Source organism: Lagopus leucura, unplaced genomic scaffold, assembly GCF_019238085.1.
Source record: "Lagopus leucura isolate 7727_CA_CO unplaced genomic scaffold, USGS_WTPT01 Super-Scaffold_100009, whole genome shotgun sequence".
Classification (NCBI taxonomy): domain Eukaryota; kingdom Metazoa; phylum Chordata; class Aves; order Galliformes; family Phasianidae; genus Lagopus; species Lagopus leucura.
The window spans coordinates 15,465,998-15,481,738 of NW_024962266.1; the positions used below are offsets into that span (position 1 = coordinate 15,465,998).

Below are 15,741 nucleotides of genomic sequence, written 5' to 3' on the forward strand. Positions count from 1 at the left end.
ACTTTCCCATCTGTGATAAGCTCTTATTTTGGCTTTCTTGTTCCCCGTCCTGATCTCTGCCTCCTATGTAATCTAAAACCAACTTGTAAGAATTGTTTTCAGTATGAGTTGTAGCACTCCATGATTGTTTGGAGTAACCTACAGTATAATCGCTCATTGTATCCTCTCCTCTGTACCTGTCAGCTAATAGCTGATAACGCTAGAACCGTTACATCACTTGATTGTCTTCTCATTTAGTTGCACTTTATAAAGAACCTTATGAAGGAGGATTCAAAGTCACGAGTGTTACACAATTCTTCTTTCTTTAAAACCTTGGTTTGGAAAGCATCTGCAGTTGAGTGGTTTGTTAGTTTTCCATTTGTGGAGCTTGCCTCTATCACCTCTTATGCAATATTTAGTTGGTGTCCATTCTCTCCTTGGTTGAAACTATTCCAAGAAAGGTTTAGCCACTGCCTCTTGGATGGTTTTTACAGTCTACATTCTTTTATAAAGTAGTCTTTTCTTTCTTCAGGATAAATTAATGTCCTGACTGCCTTCAGCCCTTTATTTGGGATGCCTTCAAAGTGACTTCATACGGTAAGAGTATTGTTTTTTCCACTAAGGGAAGAAAAAATGCAACTGCCAAATTACACAGTCTGATTTGGGAAATGCACTTTCTTCTTTTCCCGAGAATTGCCTTATTAGGCTTTGTGTAACGAAAAAAAAAACAAAACAAAACCAAAAATCCTAAATTCAACGATTCCTTGATATTTGTTGTAGGTTAAGTGAATGGCTGGAGAGGTATTTACTCTTCCTTATCATGTAAGATCGTCCTATTTTTAAGAGAGAATGAACTACAACAGACTTAATTTACCATGGATATTTTTATCTAGGAGTCACTGTTCAGTGATCTCTCTTTCTGGATTCAGTAACATCTTGCATGAAGTCAGTGGAGATAGTTGTCTGTCTTTAACCATGTTTGTTTAGTTTAATGGAATTAAAAAGCAATGGTTTCTTAAGCGTCATTATTAGATCTTTTGTGTAAGATTTTTCTTTTTTACCTGTTAATATATTCAAAATAGCACATAAACATCACTTCAGAGTGTGTCACTGTAGAATATTCTGAGAGTCTTTTTAGGTAGGCTAATGGAATATTTAGGTGCTTGGAAAACAGCCTGCCTGGCCTTAGAAGCCTTGCAAAGCCCACTGCTTTCAGTGGACTGTTTCCTTCCAGGAACTGAATGCAGAACAGCTTTCCTGTTGTAAAACAGCCATGCTACCTAGGGATGCTGGCATATCAGATTGGTTGTAGCACTGGTGTTTGTAGCAGTAGTACTGGTGCAGATCATGCTTCTTCAGTTGCTCAGAAAGCCAAAATTATCCAAAGCATTTTTGTGCCAGTTGCAACATCAAGGGGCTTCTTGCTCTCTGTGGTGACACTGGCTGGTGCAACATGAGAATGTTGGCATGTTTGCCTCTTAATTTTTGTGGACCACAGGAAAGAAAATGCTAAACGAATATTGGAGGTTCTTCTTTACTAAATGTCATTGCCTTATGGTGGTCAATGCTTATTTTGCTTCAACTGATCCAGTGCAGTTGCTTCCCAGAAGCCTGGATGATGTTAGTAATGTTGGAGCACTTCCCTGTCTCAAGATCAGCTGGCAGAAATGAGAGTTCTTTCCTTGGATGACTGAGTTCTGTGCTCAAAGAGAATTTTCTTTTGTAGTCTATTGTTTTTCAGTATCTGTGGGTTAGACACATTAGTAGGTTGCAGTAGTCAGAGTAGTAGATTCAGGAAGATGAAGTAAGTTCTTTTTGCTTTAGCCTCTGTACTCCAATGGAATTCTGTTGTCTGGGAATTCAAGGAGTAATATGAATTAAAGGAAACAAATATTTTTAAATGTAATATTTATATTGAACTATTTATTTTCCTGTCATTAAAAAAAAGCCTGTTATATATCTGATTCTTTGTCAGTGATTGTAAGAGTATAAAATACTGTTACATTTACCCTCAGCACAGCCTCACGTATTTGTGGTGTTAGTGTTTTCCTTAGATTGTGTTAATTTTTTGTATAATCTTCCTAGGGCACTTCCTTCTGCACTGTAGTGTCTGAATAACTTCATGTGAAACCAGTGGAGCTTATAGATTTTGCTTTCTGCTTTTCACACGTGATTTGGTTGTTTAAAAAAAAACACAGTGCTATCAGTGTGGTGCATGGATCAACTTTTTATCATAAATAGAAATCATTTCAAAAATGCTACTTGATTTATCTATCAGAACAAACATACTGAGGTTGGGGCTTCTCAAGCATTATTTTTCTCTGCATTTCCTGGAGGCGTTGAAAAATGTGTGGTGATTTGATAGTCTTTAGTCTTACTTAGGAAGCAGTTTCTCTTCCCATTTATTTAGTACATGGTATACATGAGACAGGAATTAGGGATACAAATCCCTGGCTGAGCTGCTGGCCTTGGCATGAGTTGGAACAGACCCCAAGCTGGCTTTAGCCTGCACCAGCTGAAGATTGACAGTAGAATTCATTACTCTGGCTCACAGCAGCTGGTACAAAAGCAGTTCTGCCAGCCTTACAAAGGCAGGGAGCTTACAATAGTCATTTTTCACTGCACAACTGTAGTTAGGCTCTGGCTACTTTGTACTGTTCAAGGGAAGCAGCGTTAGGTCTGTAGTCTGTTTCTTAAACACAGTGCTGCTGTGTATTGCTTGCTGCTGTTTTTTTTCCCAGAGTGCTGGCTTTTGTTTTGGTTTATTTTTTATTAAAACTGGTGCTTTCCTTACTGAATACTTTTGTTCCATTTTCTTGTAGATCATTTCTAGCCTTCCTAGGTTTGTTACTGCAGCCATTTCAGCATCACTTCTCATTTGCTCCTTCTTCATCAGTTTCTCTGCTGACCAAAGCAATGAGGAGCAAGAGATTCCAGGATATGCAGCTTTTACTGTAAAAAGTAGTCAGTTTTCTTTCCTATCTACTTACGTTCTTAACCCAAATCCTGTCTTACACAACATGAAAGGAAAGCGGAAAACTAGTCATTGCTGATTATAAAAAGTATGTATGATCTGAATCTGTAGCATGCATAGCTAAATGTTTATGATGTCTGACTACAATTACTTGACCTTTGAGAAGATTTTTGGGATGATTCCAAAATCAGAATTTGTCCATCTTACTATCTTGAGCAATCATTCTTTTTTTTTCCTGAAAGGAATTCCTTTATGAACCAGTATGTGCCTGTTTTTTAAAGCAACAATCCAGCGTTTTGTAACACAGGCTGAATTATTTTGGATGAACTGTTTTATAATTAATGGTATTGCATTAGGATTTTTGGAGTGTCCCAGCTAGAGAATCTCAGGCTGAGACATCTGTTGCACAAAGATTTATTTGAAGTCACAGTCTCAGCTCCAAAATTCTGCAGTCTGTGTTGCAGCAAGTTAGATCCAGACCACTTACAGAGGAAGAATGTGTAAGTAAAGAGTAGAGGATGAGATACCAATAAAAGTGGCAGTGTTGGCTTCACCCAGCAGTTTGCCCTATCTAGTCATCCAATAGCTGTAAGCACCACAGGCAGATTCAAAGATGTGCAGAGCCTTCGTGCTTCAAATCAGGTAAGCAGACCCCAAACTCTAAAATATAAGGAAAACTGTGCATAGTAGCCTCTTCTGCATCATAACTGGGTTTATAGAATAAGAGAGAGTGGCATACCCAGTGAATGTGTAGGCAGATTTTCTCTCCTCTCTCCAAGTAAGTGTGTGTCTAGGAATGGCTGTTTCCAGAGCAGTTCTTGAAGTTTGCTCCAGCCCTCCATCCCTTCTGGGGGGCAGACATGAGCTTAAGTGTATGGTGGTAATATGTAACATGAGGATAGTATGAAGAAGGCTTTCATCGCAGTCTGTGTGCTGTTTAGCACGCACATGTAAGGCAGACTCAAAGGCAAGAAGGAGTCTGAGAGAAGATTGCAGTTTGGAAACATCCCTGCTGCCCCTTGGCCTGGGGAGTTGCTGAAATTGAATTGTAGAAGGGAGGAAACGTAGGTTGTACTGAAGGGTTTAACTCAGTGATAAGTATCTGGGTTGCTGTTTGGTATTTTCCAGAAGTATGCAGAGGATACACCTCGGAGATTCTGTTTAATTGCTATTCATGGAAGGAAAAGGCAGGTGATTCTCTGACTTGCAGCTAGCTGAGTTTCTCAGTTTGGTCACCAGGCAGCATGGGGAAATTGGAATAAAACACTTCTAGAAGGAAATACACAAATTCATTTAGGTTTGAGAGTAGCCGAAGTGATAGACTGAACTTGGAAGCTGCAGCGCTGTGAAAAATGGCACATTAGCCATCAGTGTTTTCACAGAGGCGTAGTAAAGGGGAACCTCTTTGTGCTCCAGTGGGAAAGGAGAGATCTTGTTATTTCCTTATGATGCTGCCAAAGGGGAATCCCTCTGTTTTTTCTTCTTCCTGACGGAAATGAGCTAGGACTGATTGTTTCGACCCCGCCAAGGAGGGAATTGACCTTCCTGCTTGTTTGCCAAGAAAACAATTTGTTTTCTTTATTTCAGAGCTTTTCCTTTTCTTTGTAAAGCATCAGTAACCCCTTAATGGAAGGCTTATCACACTTTGATTTCCATGCTAATAAGTATCGATTTCTGGATATATATCCACCATTTAGCCCAGAGCATTAGAGATATTCAGACTATCTTCATATGAGCTAAATTTGAAAACTTTGAATTTGCTATGTGGTTCCTAAATTCCAAAACAATTTGGTTCCTGAATTCCAAAAGTAACAACTTCTGTTTCTGAAGTAGAGGTTCATTAGATTCACCCAAGTGTAAGAAGAAAATTATTGCCAGTTTATGAGGGCTCGCTTCTAACCACCCTGTATTTCTGTTAATCTTGTCAATGTACTGCTGGCTTGCATTAAGCTTTCAAATGAGACTTGACCTATTTGTTTTCTGAACTTGGTATATTAAGAATTTTTCATTGCATCCTTTGTTATCCCTTGGTAAACTCCCCACCTCTAAAATTGTTTCAATATTGTCTCATGAGGTTGTGTTACAAGTACTGTAATTATAGTAGGCCTGTGACAATCACTTTTCCCCCATGATTATGCCAGTTTTTTATTAATGGTACAAGTCACTTGATTTCCCTGCATTTTTAGGGAACCACCCACAGCTTTTGCTTATATTAGAGATGCCACTAAAATCTTTGCACTTCTTGAAACTAGAGGAATTCGTGGTTGGTATTCAACTCATTCTCTTTCTAATAACTTTTCCCTCGTGAAATTTCATTTTCCCCTTAGGTCTTCTGGCTGTCATTGGCTCATTAGGCTGGTTTGTTTCTTTATTTCAGTCGTGTGTAGTCGTAAGCAGTCATGGTATACCTCTTTACAGTGTATCTGCGTAAACAACTTAGATTTATAAGCCATAAGCTTTTGAGCAGTTTGTGCAGCTTCCTGGCAAACTTCTGTTTCTGTAAAGGACAGTTGCTGTGATGCACTTAAATGATAGTATGGTTACTTGCTGCTGGATTTTATTTTTTCTTGTCATTGTGTCTTACGAGATGGGGAAAATATTTGCTTTCTTGAAATTTCAGTATCACAGTTTCTCTGTTCTTTGAACCAAATTCTACTGAATCCAAGAAAATGACATTAGTTAGCTTCACATTTTCCTCCTGTTTGTTTTATTATTATACTTTCTCCCTTAACTAAAAAATTCAAGAAGGTTTACTCTTCAGTTAATCTTTAGATTATTTTGTATCCTGAGTCCTCTTGCCACATCTCTCTTAATGCTCTGTCCACTAAATTGTTGTAACAGATGCCTTATCTACTTTACGGTTTTTGCCATCAATTGATACATTTTTCCATGGTTGTCACTGAAGAACTTTTACTGTGTTTTTTCCTTCATGCAATTGCCTCATTCTGGAGAGATTTAAACAAGGATAGCCTTTGTGCTTCTACAATAACATACTTTTATGTTGCTTATCTCTTCTTTCCATTAACTCTTTTGTATATTTTATAGGGTAAAAATGAACAGACCAATGAGTCTTTCTGGACAGCTATTATTGTCCCCAATAATTGAGGTGACAATTAGTGTCCCTTTAATCTTTTCTAAATTGTAAATCCCTGAAATATGTTTATAAGAAGAGTATTCTATAATATTTTGATATTTTGCTCCAAGTTTACACTTCAATTTTCAGAAGTACTTCCATTTGCCTAATATAAGGGCCTCTTATGACCCAGAAAAGAGACAAGACTGGTTTGTTATAGCTTGTCTTACTAGGGTTTTTGTGTGTACAGACGGCCTATGGTTAAAATATAGGAATGAAAAGGAACAATGTCATATTTTCTGTTATGTGCCTTTTTGCATTCTCTGTATATAGGTGTAGTTAGGAGTTGATGATGAAGTCTGAGATGCTTTTCTTGGTGTGATGCTTTTCTTGGTGTACTGGCAGCTTTTCTTCCTATGCTTTTTCAGCTGCTTCCCAACAGGACAGGTGGGCTGGTAATGCTGGTAAGAAGAGGTTGCTTCTTGTCCTAGTATTTCCTTTTTTCTGAAAAGAAGAAAAAATTACTGTGCTGTGATAGAGGTGTTGCTGAAAATGGTGATCTGGTTTGAAAAAGGATTGTTCAGGCATCTTAACTGTATTGGTATGGATTAAACTGTGCATGGGTAAGGCTGACTGTGGAGATTCTCCACTAGGAGGGAAACCATAGAGAAGAGTGAAAGGAGGAGCTTAGAGGTTTTAAAATATCAGTGTAAACACTATTACAATTTTTGTATTAAAATATTAAGTTGAATTAGATTGTTCCCCATCTCTTAAGAGCGTTCAGGCAAAGTAGAGACTTCTGCATTGTTCTGCTGTTGTTAAGAATTATGTTACAAAGGAAGTATTACTGCAAGTAATTTTCTTTATTGTTTCTCTTCTTTTTTTTTTTTTTAAGACTGCCCTTTTTCTTACTGAATTTTCTAATCCTTTTCCATGCATATGGACTAAAAAAAAAAATGCTGTTCTAGATTTTTAGAATGTCAGAGTTGTGACAAAGTTAAATATTAAAAGTCTGCTTTATTTCAGTACGTCATGTTTACTTTCTGCCATATAACTTTCCTTTCATATCTAATTCAAGAGTACATTTCACTACTTCCATGTTCACCAAATCATAACCACACGAAGAGGTTATTCACCACTTAGGAATGAAAGTCCATCTGGTAGCTATTATCTTTGCTATGCTACAGCACTTCACAATGAGTGCTTGGGAGAGCCTCTAAAAGCTGTACTCTGTCTTTGCTCTCTTCTAGGCAAATGCAGATAGAAAATGCTGCCCTCCTTTGCCTGGGGACATTGAAGGGGGGGAGGAATGCTCGTTCTTCTCATAAATTAGCAGAATATTGTGGATTTTTAGGATTTGGCCTGAAGTAGATAAACATGATTTGTTGTATCTGAATTATGCAAAGGAAATATTTTGATGTTTCCACTCAATTCTAGGAAGAAAAATCATCTTTGTTTAAAATGTGAATAAAAGTTTTAGCTGATATCTCTCTCAGGAAAGTTAGGAACATCGTTATGCAAACATCTATTTTACTGATGTTTGTAATTATTTAGACTGGTAAAAAAAAACTTCTTTATTCTCTTTCCAGTAGCTAGAAGACTAAATTAAAGAAATAACATGGTTACAATTTATCTTTAATTCCAGATTGCAGATTTTTCTCTATTATTAAAATCAAAGTTCCTGTAGATGACATTCAGGAAAACCTGATCAGCAGGGAATTTCCTGCCGTCTGAATTCGTGGAGACAAGTTGCACCAGTGAATGATAGCCCAGGGCTCCCTTTGAGAGAGTTTGTTGTGACGCTGTGACCTAATATAGCATTCCTGTGTGTGGGAGACAGATTAGGAGGCTGAATTTTTGAATTCCTGGAAGGTAGTAGAATAGCTACAGATAGTGAAATTACCCTTTACAGAAGTTTGCAGGTGCTAGCAAAAGTGCAGAGCCACAATTCACTTCAGCAATGTGTTAAAAGTAGCAAAGCAATGCATAGAAGAAACACAAAAGATTCTAAGGGAACAGATGTAGGATTGCTGAATCTTGTTAAATTTTCTCAGTTGTCTCAATTTTTGTAGGCTTTTAAACTGCCTGCTGGCAGGCAATTTTTGTTTAATTTTTGTCTTTTAAAAAGCCGTTATTGTTACTTCATTCCAGCTAAAACCAAAAGCTGTTGTCTGCCAAGATCGTCTCTTTGTGGTCCTTATAAATGGAATCTTCTGAAGAAAAAATTCAGGCCATTTCCCTACTTTGTGACAAGGGCATAAAGCCTTGCTTAGGGCAGGAAAATATTCAGGAAAGTACATTAGGTAAGTTGGACACAGAAACTGAGGGAGTGAGTGGAAGGGGCAGAGGAAGCGTGTAGCAGGTAAATACCAGGGACAAAGATCCAGGGAGGAGGTAAAGAGAGGTCTGTCTGAGTGCAGGAACTGTGAAGCTGTGTGAGGCAGAGGGGACCAGCAGTCTGTGTTCAGTGCCAGAGTGGGAAAGATGCTCTGCAGCAGCATGTGTAACCACAAGTTAAGAAAAAAAACTGTGTGTATTACTTGGTTCTTTCCAAATTTACACTTCAGGCTTGTGATGCATCACACATAGGTTTGAACTTGAAGGGCCTGAAACAAGTTGCAGCCTGGTGTAGGTTCTTACTGGCAGGCTAGGCAGTCCTAGTGGTACAGGACAAGCAGGTAAACATGGTGAGAGCAAGAATGCCAGACGCAAGTTTTCATCACACTGTGCCAGCCTTGCCCACCCTGTCTGTGGTGAGGCCTTGGCCCTGTTCTGACACCAGTGTCTGCGTGTTCGGCTCCTGACCACATTGTGGTGTGTGACTTGTAAGAGGCTGTTCTGTTTCTGTTTTAGGATTCGTGCTTTTTGGTTTTTCTCCAAGCAGCTCTAACCTTTTCACAATAAAAAATTGAAGTGGTGAGGTCAAGTTTCTGGAAAAGCTCTATTACAGGCGGTCTCATGGCTAGAGGCTTGTGCTGCTCACCCAACTGTGGTACGACTGTTATAATTCTTTGATAAATTGGGGAGGTTTTCATTGTGATGAAGTCTGTCAGAGAGAACCTGAAAAGTCAGTCTTGCTCAGCAGAACCATCCTGTGTTTGACTGGAATTGAGTGACAGGTATTTTTCTTTCAAGATCATAAACGTGTTCAGTGAAGGAAGTGGCTGACAGGTGGATTAGCATAAAACCTCAGCGTGTGTTTGTGTGTAAAGGAAGGAGGGACTGGGGTCTCTGGATAGAATAGACACAAACTAGTAAATCTGAGAACAAGAAGCTCTAGGCTCTTTGTTATATTCTCCCTGAAATTTGCAGCACAGATTATGAACTAAACATGTGGATTTTTTCTCTGCCATTGCCAACCAATAAAATATACTTTAAGAACAAAAAAGATAAAGCTCTGACTTAGTGATCTAACGCTTTAATAATTTACTACCATAAAATGGTTCTAAGGACAAATGTTTTATCTTATGCCAAGCTGGACGCTAAAGATGTTTTGTCTAAAACATGAGATAATGGAAAGTGTATTGTGGCATGTGAATTAGTTTAGCCTCTTAGTGGTAAATGTTTGCTTAATCAGAAAAGAATGTGTTGAAGTTCTTGCCAAAGGAAAGGTATTGCCATACTTTGCATTTAGAGTACTGTAAATAAAGCAGTAAATATATTTCTCCTCATGTGTATTAATCCATAAGTTATGGATATATTCATTCAGTAAGAAATGCAATATACTCTTATCCCTGTTAAAGGGTTTCTCTAAGAACAGGTCTTAATCTCTTTGGGTTGAGAGAAACATGAAACCAAATATTTTCATGATGATTTGAAGTTGAATTTGAGAGAAAAATAGTTTTTGTTCAAACTATGTTTCTCTGAAATCCAGAGAACTAAAATCCTGTTTTGCCTTCAGTAATGTTGTCTACTGATTCCTCTGATGTACAGGTCTTTATCACACATTACTGAAAATCAGGAAGGATACATTCCCTTCACCTATCCAGTGGTTTTTGGTTTTCTATGTTTTTTCGTGAGATTTTTTTTTATTGACTTTATTGTTTATTTGTTTTTGCTTTGGAAGTAGAATGACAAAAGAAAGCCCAACTGCATAATATATAAATGATCAGAGAAGGCAGAGCAGCTATGTGAAGTTTATTGCCCACAGTGTGTTTTGGTTCAGAACTACCTTTTTGGCTTTAAGTGATACAGTGGCTTAATAGTAATTGAATAATCCTGATTACGGAAAGAATTGCATAACTCAGATTGTAGTGTAATATCAGAGCACTTGTTGGATGCTGCGGTTGCATCAAGTGAAAGAAACAGGGTTTCTGTTGTAAAGAGGGTTTTGAAATAGCGCTTGCTTTCCCCAAGATTCCAGGTTTCCTCTTACAGAGATGAGAGAGAATATTACATTTCTAGGATGTAATTGTCGAGAAGATGTTCAGTGTAGTTTTTACTATGTTTACTAATATGGCTATTTAAAACTGGCTTCACCCTTCAGGGTGAAGAGGAGCTCTTCTGTGGGTCAGGGCTGTGCAACTGAGTCATGTGCCTCTTGTAGCACACATAGATGCACAGCTCTTTGCTGGGGTTTCCTGCAGTTGGTGCTGCAAGCAGAGGTTTTGTACCGTCTGCTGAAAATGAGTGCTCCAGTGGCAGTCATTGCTGTCTTACCTGGGTAAACAAGCCTTACTTCTACTAAAACAGAGCTCTTCTGGTGTTCCTTTGCTTTAGTGGTAGACCATGTATGCTTTTTATTCTGTCTTTCCAAAACTTAAATGATAATTCATAAGCAAACGTCATAGGATATATTATTAACCATATAAATTAAACCTGTAGTGTTAAAAAGCCAGTAAGCATGAAAAAAGAGAAGCACACACGTGTATTAAACGTATTCTAAGAGTAACTGAGAGGGAAAACAAGTAGAACAGTAAGTCTTAGTTTCAGTTTAGAACCTGATTTTGGTTAAGATATTCATTAAGAACTCTGGAAAAATCTTAGCCTGTAAAGCAATTTGATTTCAGTTTTCCTCTTGCTCTTAGGTGTTAGAAGGGTTTAAAAATAAAATGAATGTGGTTGGATAATAAGCCCAAATATGTGATTTGAGTCATAAGATAGTTCTTCTGAGCATGATATCATCTGAAAATCCTATGAACTGCCAGAAAACTTTTTTTGTTCTTTTTTTTTTTAGAAAGTGTACGTTATGTTCTTGGTAGTATTAAAATCCAAAATAAACTTTCCTGTTATTTTTAAGGTACAATGAACTGGATGCCAGTAGAAGCCTCCTAGAAAATTTGAAAAACAAAGTAATAATTGAGTACCCAACGTTATTTGTGGTCTTGAAAAAATTGAAGAATGACATGGTGGTTCTTGGCCAAGGTAAGCATATATTTATTTCCTGTTATGCTATACTTAGATGTTTTAGTTGAATAAACAATAATCAAGGATACACCCATTATTAATGCCAGGAATGTACTGTACGTCTTGTATTTATTTCCCTCGGAATCTAAAAGATTGCTATAAAAAAGCTGCTATAAATGTTCTGTCGTAAATGTTAAAGTTGACAGCTTGCATCAGTAAGCAGTATTGTATGTGTTTGTCCTAAGTTTGTTTACTGGTGCTTCATCCCTTTTTGTATAATTTTAGCCACTAAGGTAATGCAGGCTAAATTCTGTGCATAGCATTTCAGCAGAGTTGTTTGTTTCTAAAATGTTGATCTGGGGAAGATTAGTTGTAAGTCAGCCTACTCCAGAAAAGGGAATCATCGTGATTTCCCAGTGTAACTCCTGAAATTGGACAAATAATCCTCAATTATAGTACAGTTATTGAAATGGTAATAGCAAAGCAGCTTTCTTGGGTAGGATAAAGCACTGTTATTTTGTGAAGTGTTTAGTTGAGGAAAAGCTTTGATGTTGAAATTAGCTTAGTGGGCAGTCCAGGTCTAGCAGAAATTTGTATTTTAGTTTTGAAGTTCATTTTCATATTTATCCCTGAGTCTGTGTCTCAGCTTTGAGTCCCAGTTAGTTGTCAACTTAGCCATCCAATCGCATACTTTTCAGTGATGGGTCACCCTATCAGAAAAGCTTCAAAATCAGTTGGCTGTTACTGTTTCCCTGCAGCAACTGAATCACAGATCTGTAGGTGTATAATGAGACTGAATACATCTGAGACTAATGATATTGTACCGTGGTATCAAATGTCCATGGATCTTCACAGTTCTGGCTGGATTTCACTGAGTGATCTGTTGCAGAGATCTGCTGTGCAAGAAACTGCACGTGGACGTTTCTTGTGCTATGAACTGCAGGAGAGAGTGAGACAGCGTGCCAAGGAATGAGACAGGAGTCTTGTCTAAGCAGCTTGATTTGCTGATGTCCACCCTAGCATTGCATATGGATTTACTGCTATACACAGAAACTAGGTTCCTTGGTTTATCCATTGTTTCTACATCTAGGTCCCTTGCTACCAAAAGGTAGTCAGCCCTATGCCTGCGATTTAGATATCGGGAGGGAATTAGAACTGATTGACTCATAAACTCAATCTGACCTGTGTGGCTGTCATTATCACCTCTGGAGCTGGCGGAGGGGTTGTGTGTGTAAGGGCACAGACACCAAGAAGTGGTGAATGAGTGACTGAGTGGTTCTGTATGAATGCGGAGCAAGAAGGGTGAGGGGAGTGAGCTGATAGCTGGGAAGATGCAGATAGCTCTTCGACCCAGTGCAGTGCAAGGATGCATCTTCTGCTGCAGGGATCCTTCACTTAGCCCTCATCCACGAAGCTGGTATTCAGGGAATATTGGCAACTACTGCAGGTTTTGGGAAGCATTAATTTTCTTATTTTGCTTTAGTAACCGTTCTGTAAATTCCATCACACTTGAGCACATGTTGAGGTGTTCAGGTTGTGGCAGGAAGACATGATAGCTAATAGCAAAAATAACCAGATTTTTCACAACTGTTGTCATATCACACTCATTTCAACCCATATTGAATATTTGCTGTAAGATCATTTGCTTTCCAAAAGTACCATCTCTGGATGTTAAAAATGCAAGTATCTCAACAGGATTATATAATCTTAAAAAAAAAAATAACAAAAAACAAAAACCTCTGTCTTTCCAATCTTTTTTTTCTTTTTTTTTTTCTTTTTCTTTTTTTCCATTTTCGTCTTTTTCATGAAGCCTTAAAGTTTGACTTGTGGAGGATGTTACTTTTCTGTCCGGCCAACAGAAATGTTACATTTGAAAGTTGCCTTGGCAGAACAATTATATTTCTGATACTTCTGGTCAAGTAGTAACAATGAATCAGAATAGAAGTGAATAGTGACCTGCAGAACATTGCAAATTGTGTGTTCTAGTGAGGTTTTTAGCTTAGGAATATTGAAGATATTTTGTGTGTGTTTGTAAGCTTTCCCTCTTCCCTTTAGTGCTTCTTAGGATCCTATACATGGAAGCTAAGCATTTTACACTGTAGTTGCTCTGGCTTGGCTGTGTATTTAGGCATATGGCACAGACAGGGTATTGCAAACAAGCACTTTCTTTTCTGGTATTGAATTCTCCCAAGTTTCCAGTCCTCCAGATTCTTTCAGGAAAAGCATGTTCAGAACATCAGAGTGGGAGGGGGCTTTATGTCACTGTTATTTTTAGACAAGAAACTCTCTTCTGTAGCTGTGTGTCACCGTCATCAAGCTCCTGTTTTGTGTTAAGATCCCTTACAGAGTAAAGGAGAATGTGGCAACACTCGGTTGTTTTACCTTTTGTGAGGAAGACTGTTAAGCAAAACAGACCTGGCTGCAAGTAATTTTTGCAAGTAATTTAAACCTAGAGTTCAAATTTTACATTGAGTAAACTGCCAAGAGTTTTATGATGGCAAAGACTGGGCAATCTTAGGCAATGCTATCAAGATTAAAAAAAAAAACATGTTCTTTTTGAGTGCAGGCAATCTATATATATGTTAAATAAAACTTATAACAGGCTAAATCAAAGTGAAGATTTGTGTGTTGAGGTTCTTTGCGAGGCAGGAGATTGCCACATTCTTTCATGCAGTGTTTTGATGCCTGATTTGCTCATTGCAAAAAATACAGGTGCTCTGATTTCAGCATACAAGGTCAGTCATGGCTGAAGATAGTAGGGGATTATAGAAGTTTTCACAGGGCTTAGGGGCAAAAATAATCCTTACTTTGTGCATTACTCCGTACATATCTGGCATATAAATGTTAATTGATTATACACTAGATTTAATGTAGACAAAATGTGACCTCTGATGTTTCTGGGTGAAGTGCTTCTATTTTCTTGTACAAATTCCATTGAAACTGTACAGGTGCATGCTGTGTCCTGTGTATTATCCATGTTTGCCAGATGTAGAACCAATCCAGACAAGACAGTAACTGTGTTTCATCAGTTCCCTTTGAGTAACGTTTCCTAATGAAGCCTCTGACATTAAATGCTCAAAAATGTCTTTGAATTCCTATTTGGATCAAATGCTGAAAATATCAATGAGAGCAGCATGTGAATCGCGTGCCTACTTGGCTGTAGTTTATTTTTGTGCTACTTGAGTGCCACCAACCAGTGGCATTTGGTGACCTCACCGCGAGGTGACAGGAGTCAGTGCTCATTAAGGAAGGGTTCTCGGGATGCATGGCTTAAGACCAGTTTGGGAAATGATTGCTTCATGATGTGGGCTCAACAGAACGCAGCAGCCTGTCCTAAAGCACAAGTTACTGTGCAGCTTTAACCTCATCAGCCTTAGCTCATGGATTCATGCAGCTTGACACCATCTTTGGGATGCTGGAATATGAGGAAGGAGCACATATGTGCCTCATCTTAATTGTCCATTTAGAATTTCTCAATAGTTTCCCATCTTAACTGGAAGCCTAACAAAACTGCTAATGATTTATAATTCATTACAGTTGTAATACGTTTATGTAGCAACCCCAAAAACAACATTTAAAACAAATCAAGAGAACAATTTGAACTCAGTAGATGAAAAATTTTGTATGGGATGAATATTCTACTTAGCTGCTTGACTGAGAGACTGAGATTTAAAACCTAAAAGAATCCCTAACATTACCTTGCTTCCTCCTTCAGCAACAAGGCCCTTTGCAGGGCGGTATCCTCTATTGAGATGGTTCCGCCTTATGAAATAATTATCCTTGAGGAAACTGTGATTAGAAGGAAAAGAATAATGAAAACACTGCTTCTGTGTGAGCAAACTGGAAAAAGAAATCGCTGAAACTAATGGCTTAATGGTTTGTTTGTTTGTTTGTTTTGTGTCCTACATCCTCAGAGGCCAGTGAATCTGCGGAGGACTCGGACAGTGGAAGTTCGTCCCTTTCTTCTGAGGAAGAAGGAGAAATTCGGGAGAGTTCATGACAGTTCTATGAGAGAAGAGGGTGGGATGAGCCTTTTATATTTCCTTATTTAATTAAATCTTTTTTGCACAACTGATTTTCTCTGAGGTTCGGTTTGGTTTGCTTCACTTAAGGCAGCACTTCCAAACTGCCTCCCTGACTTTGGATTTAGAATGCATATTTAGGTATGTAAATAAAGAGATTGGGAGTGGCTGGTTCCAGAAAAATCTGCTGATTTTACTGCATAGCACCCCTTTGTCCATGTATCTCTATTGAGTCAATAGCCCAAATGTAAAGTTTCCAAGTTGGCTTCAACAATGTGTATTTTTTCTTTTTATCATAGCACCTCAATGTCAGATTTCTAAAAGTGTAAATACTGCATATTTGTGTT

At 38.2% G+C, this 15,741-nt stretch overlaps 1 protein-coding gene across 1 annotated transcript in view; it reads left to right on the forward strand.

Moving 5' to 3' along the window:
- The window catches only part of ZNHIT6 (zinc finger HIT-type containing 6), a 28,175-nt gene extending 12,728 nt beyond the window's left edge, over window positions 1–15,447 (forward strand). The window contains exons 9-10 of the mRNA XM_042874075.1: window positions 11,266–11,390; window positions 15,287–15,447. Of these exons, the coding sequence (XP_042730009.1) occupies window positions 11,266–11,390; window positions 15,287–15,372 (211 nt within the window). The 3' untranslated portion in view covers window positions 15,373–15,447. The remainder of the gene's footprint in view (window positions 1–11,265; window positions 11,391–15,286) is intronic.
- Window positions 15,448–15,741: the final 294 nt, after the last annotated feature.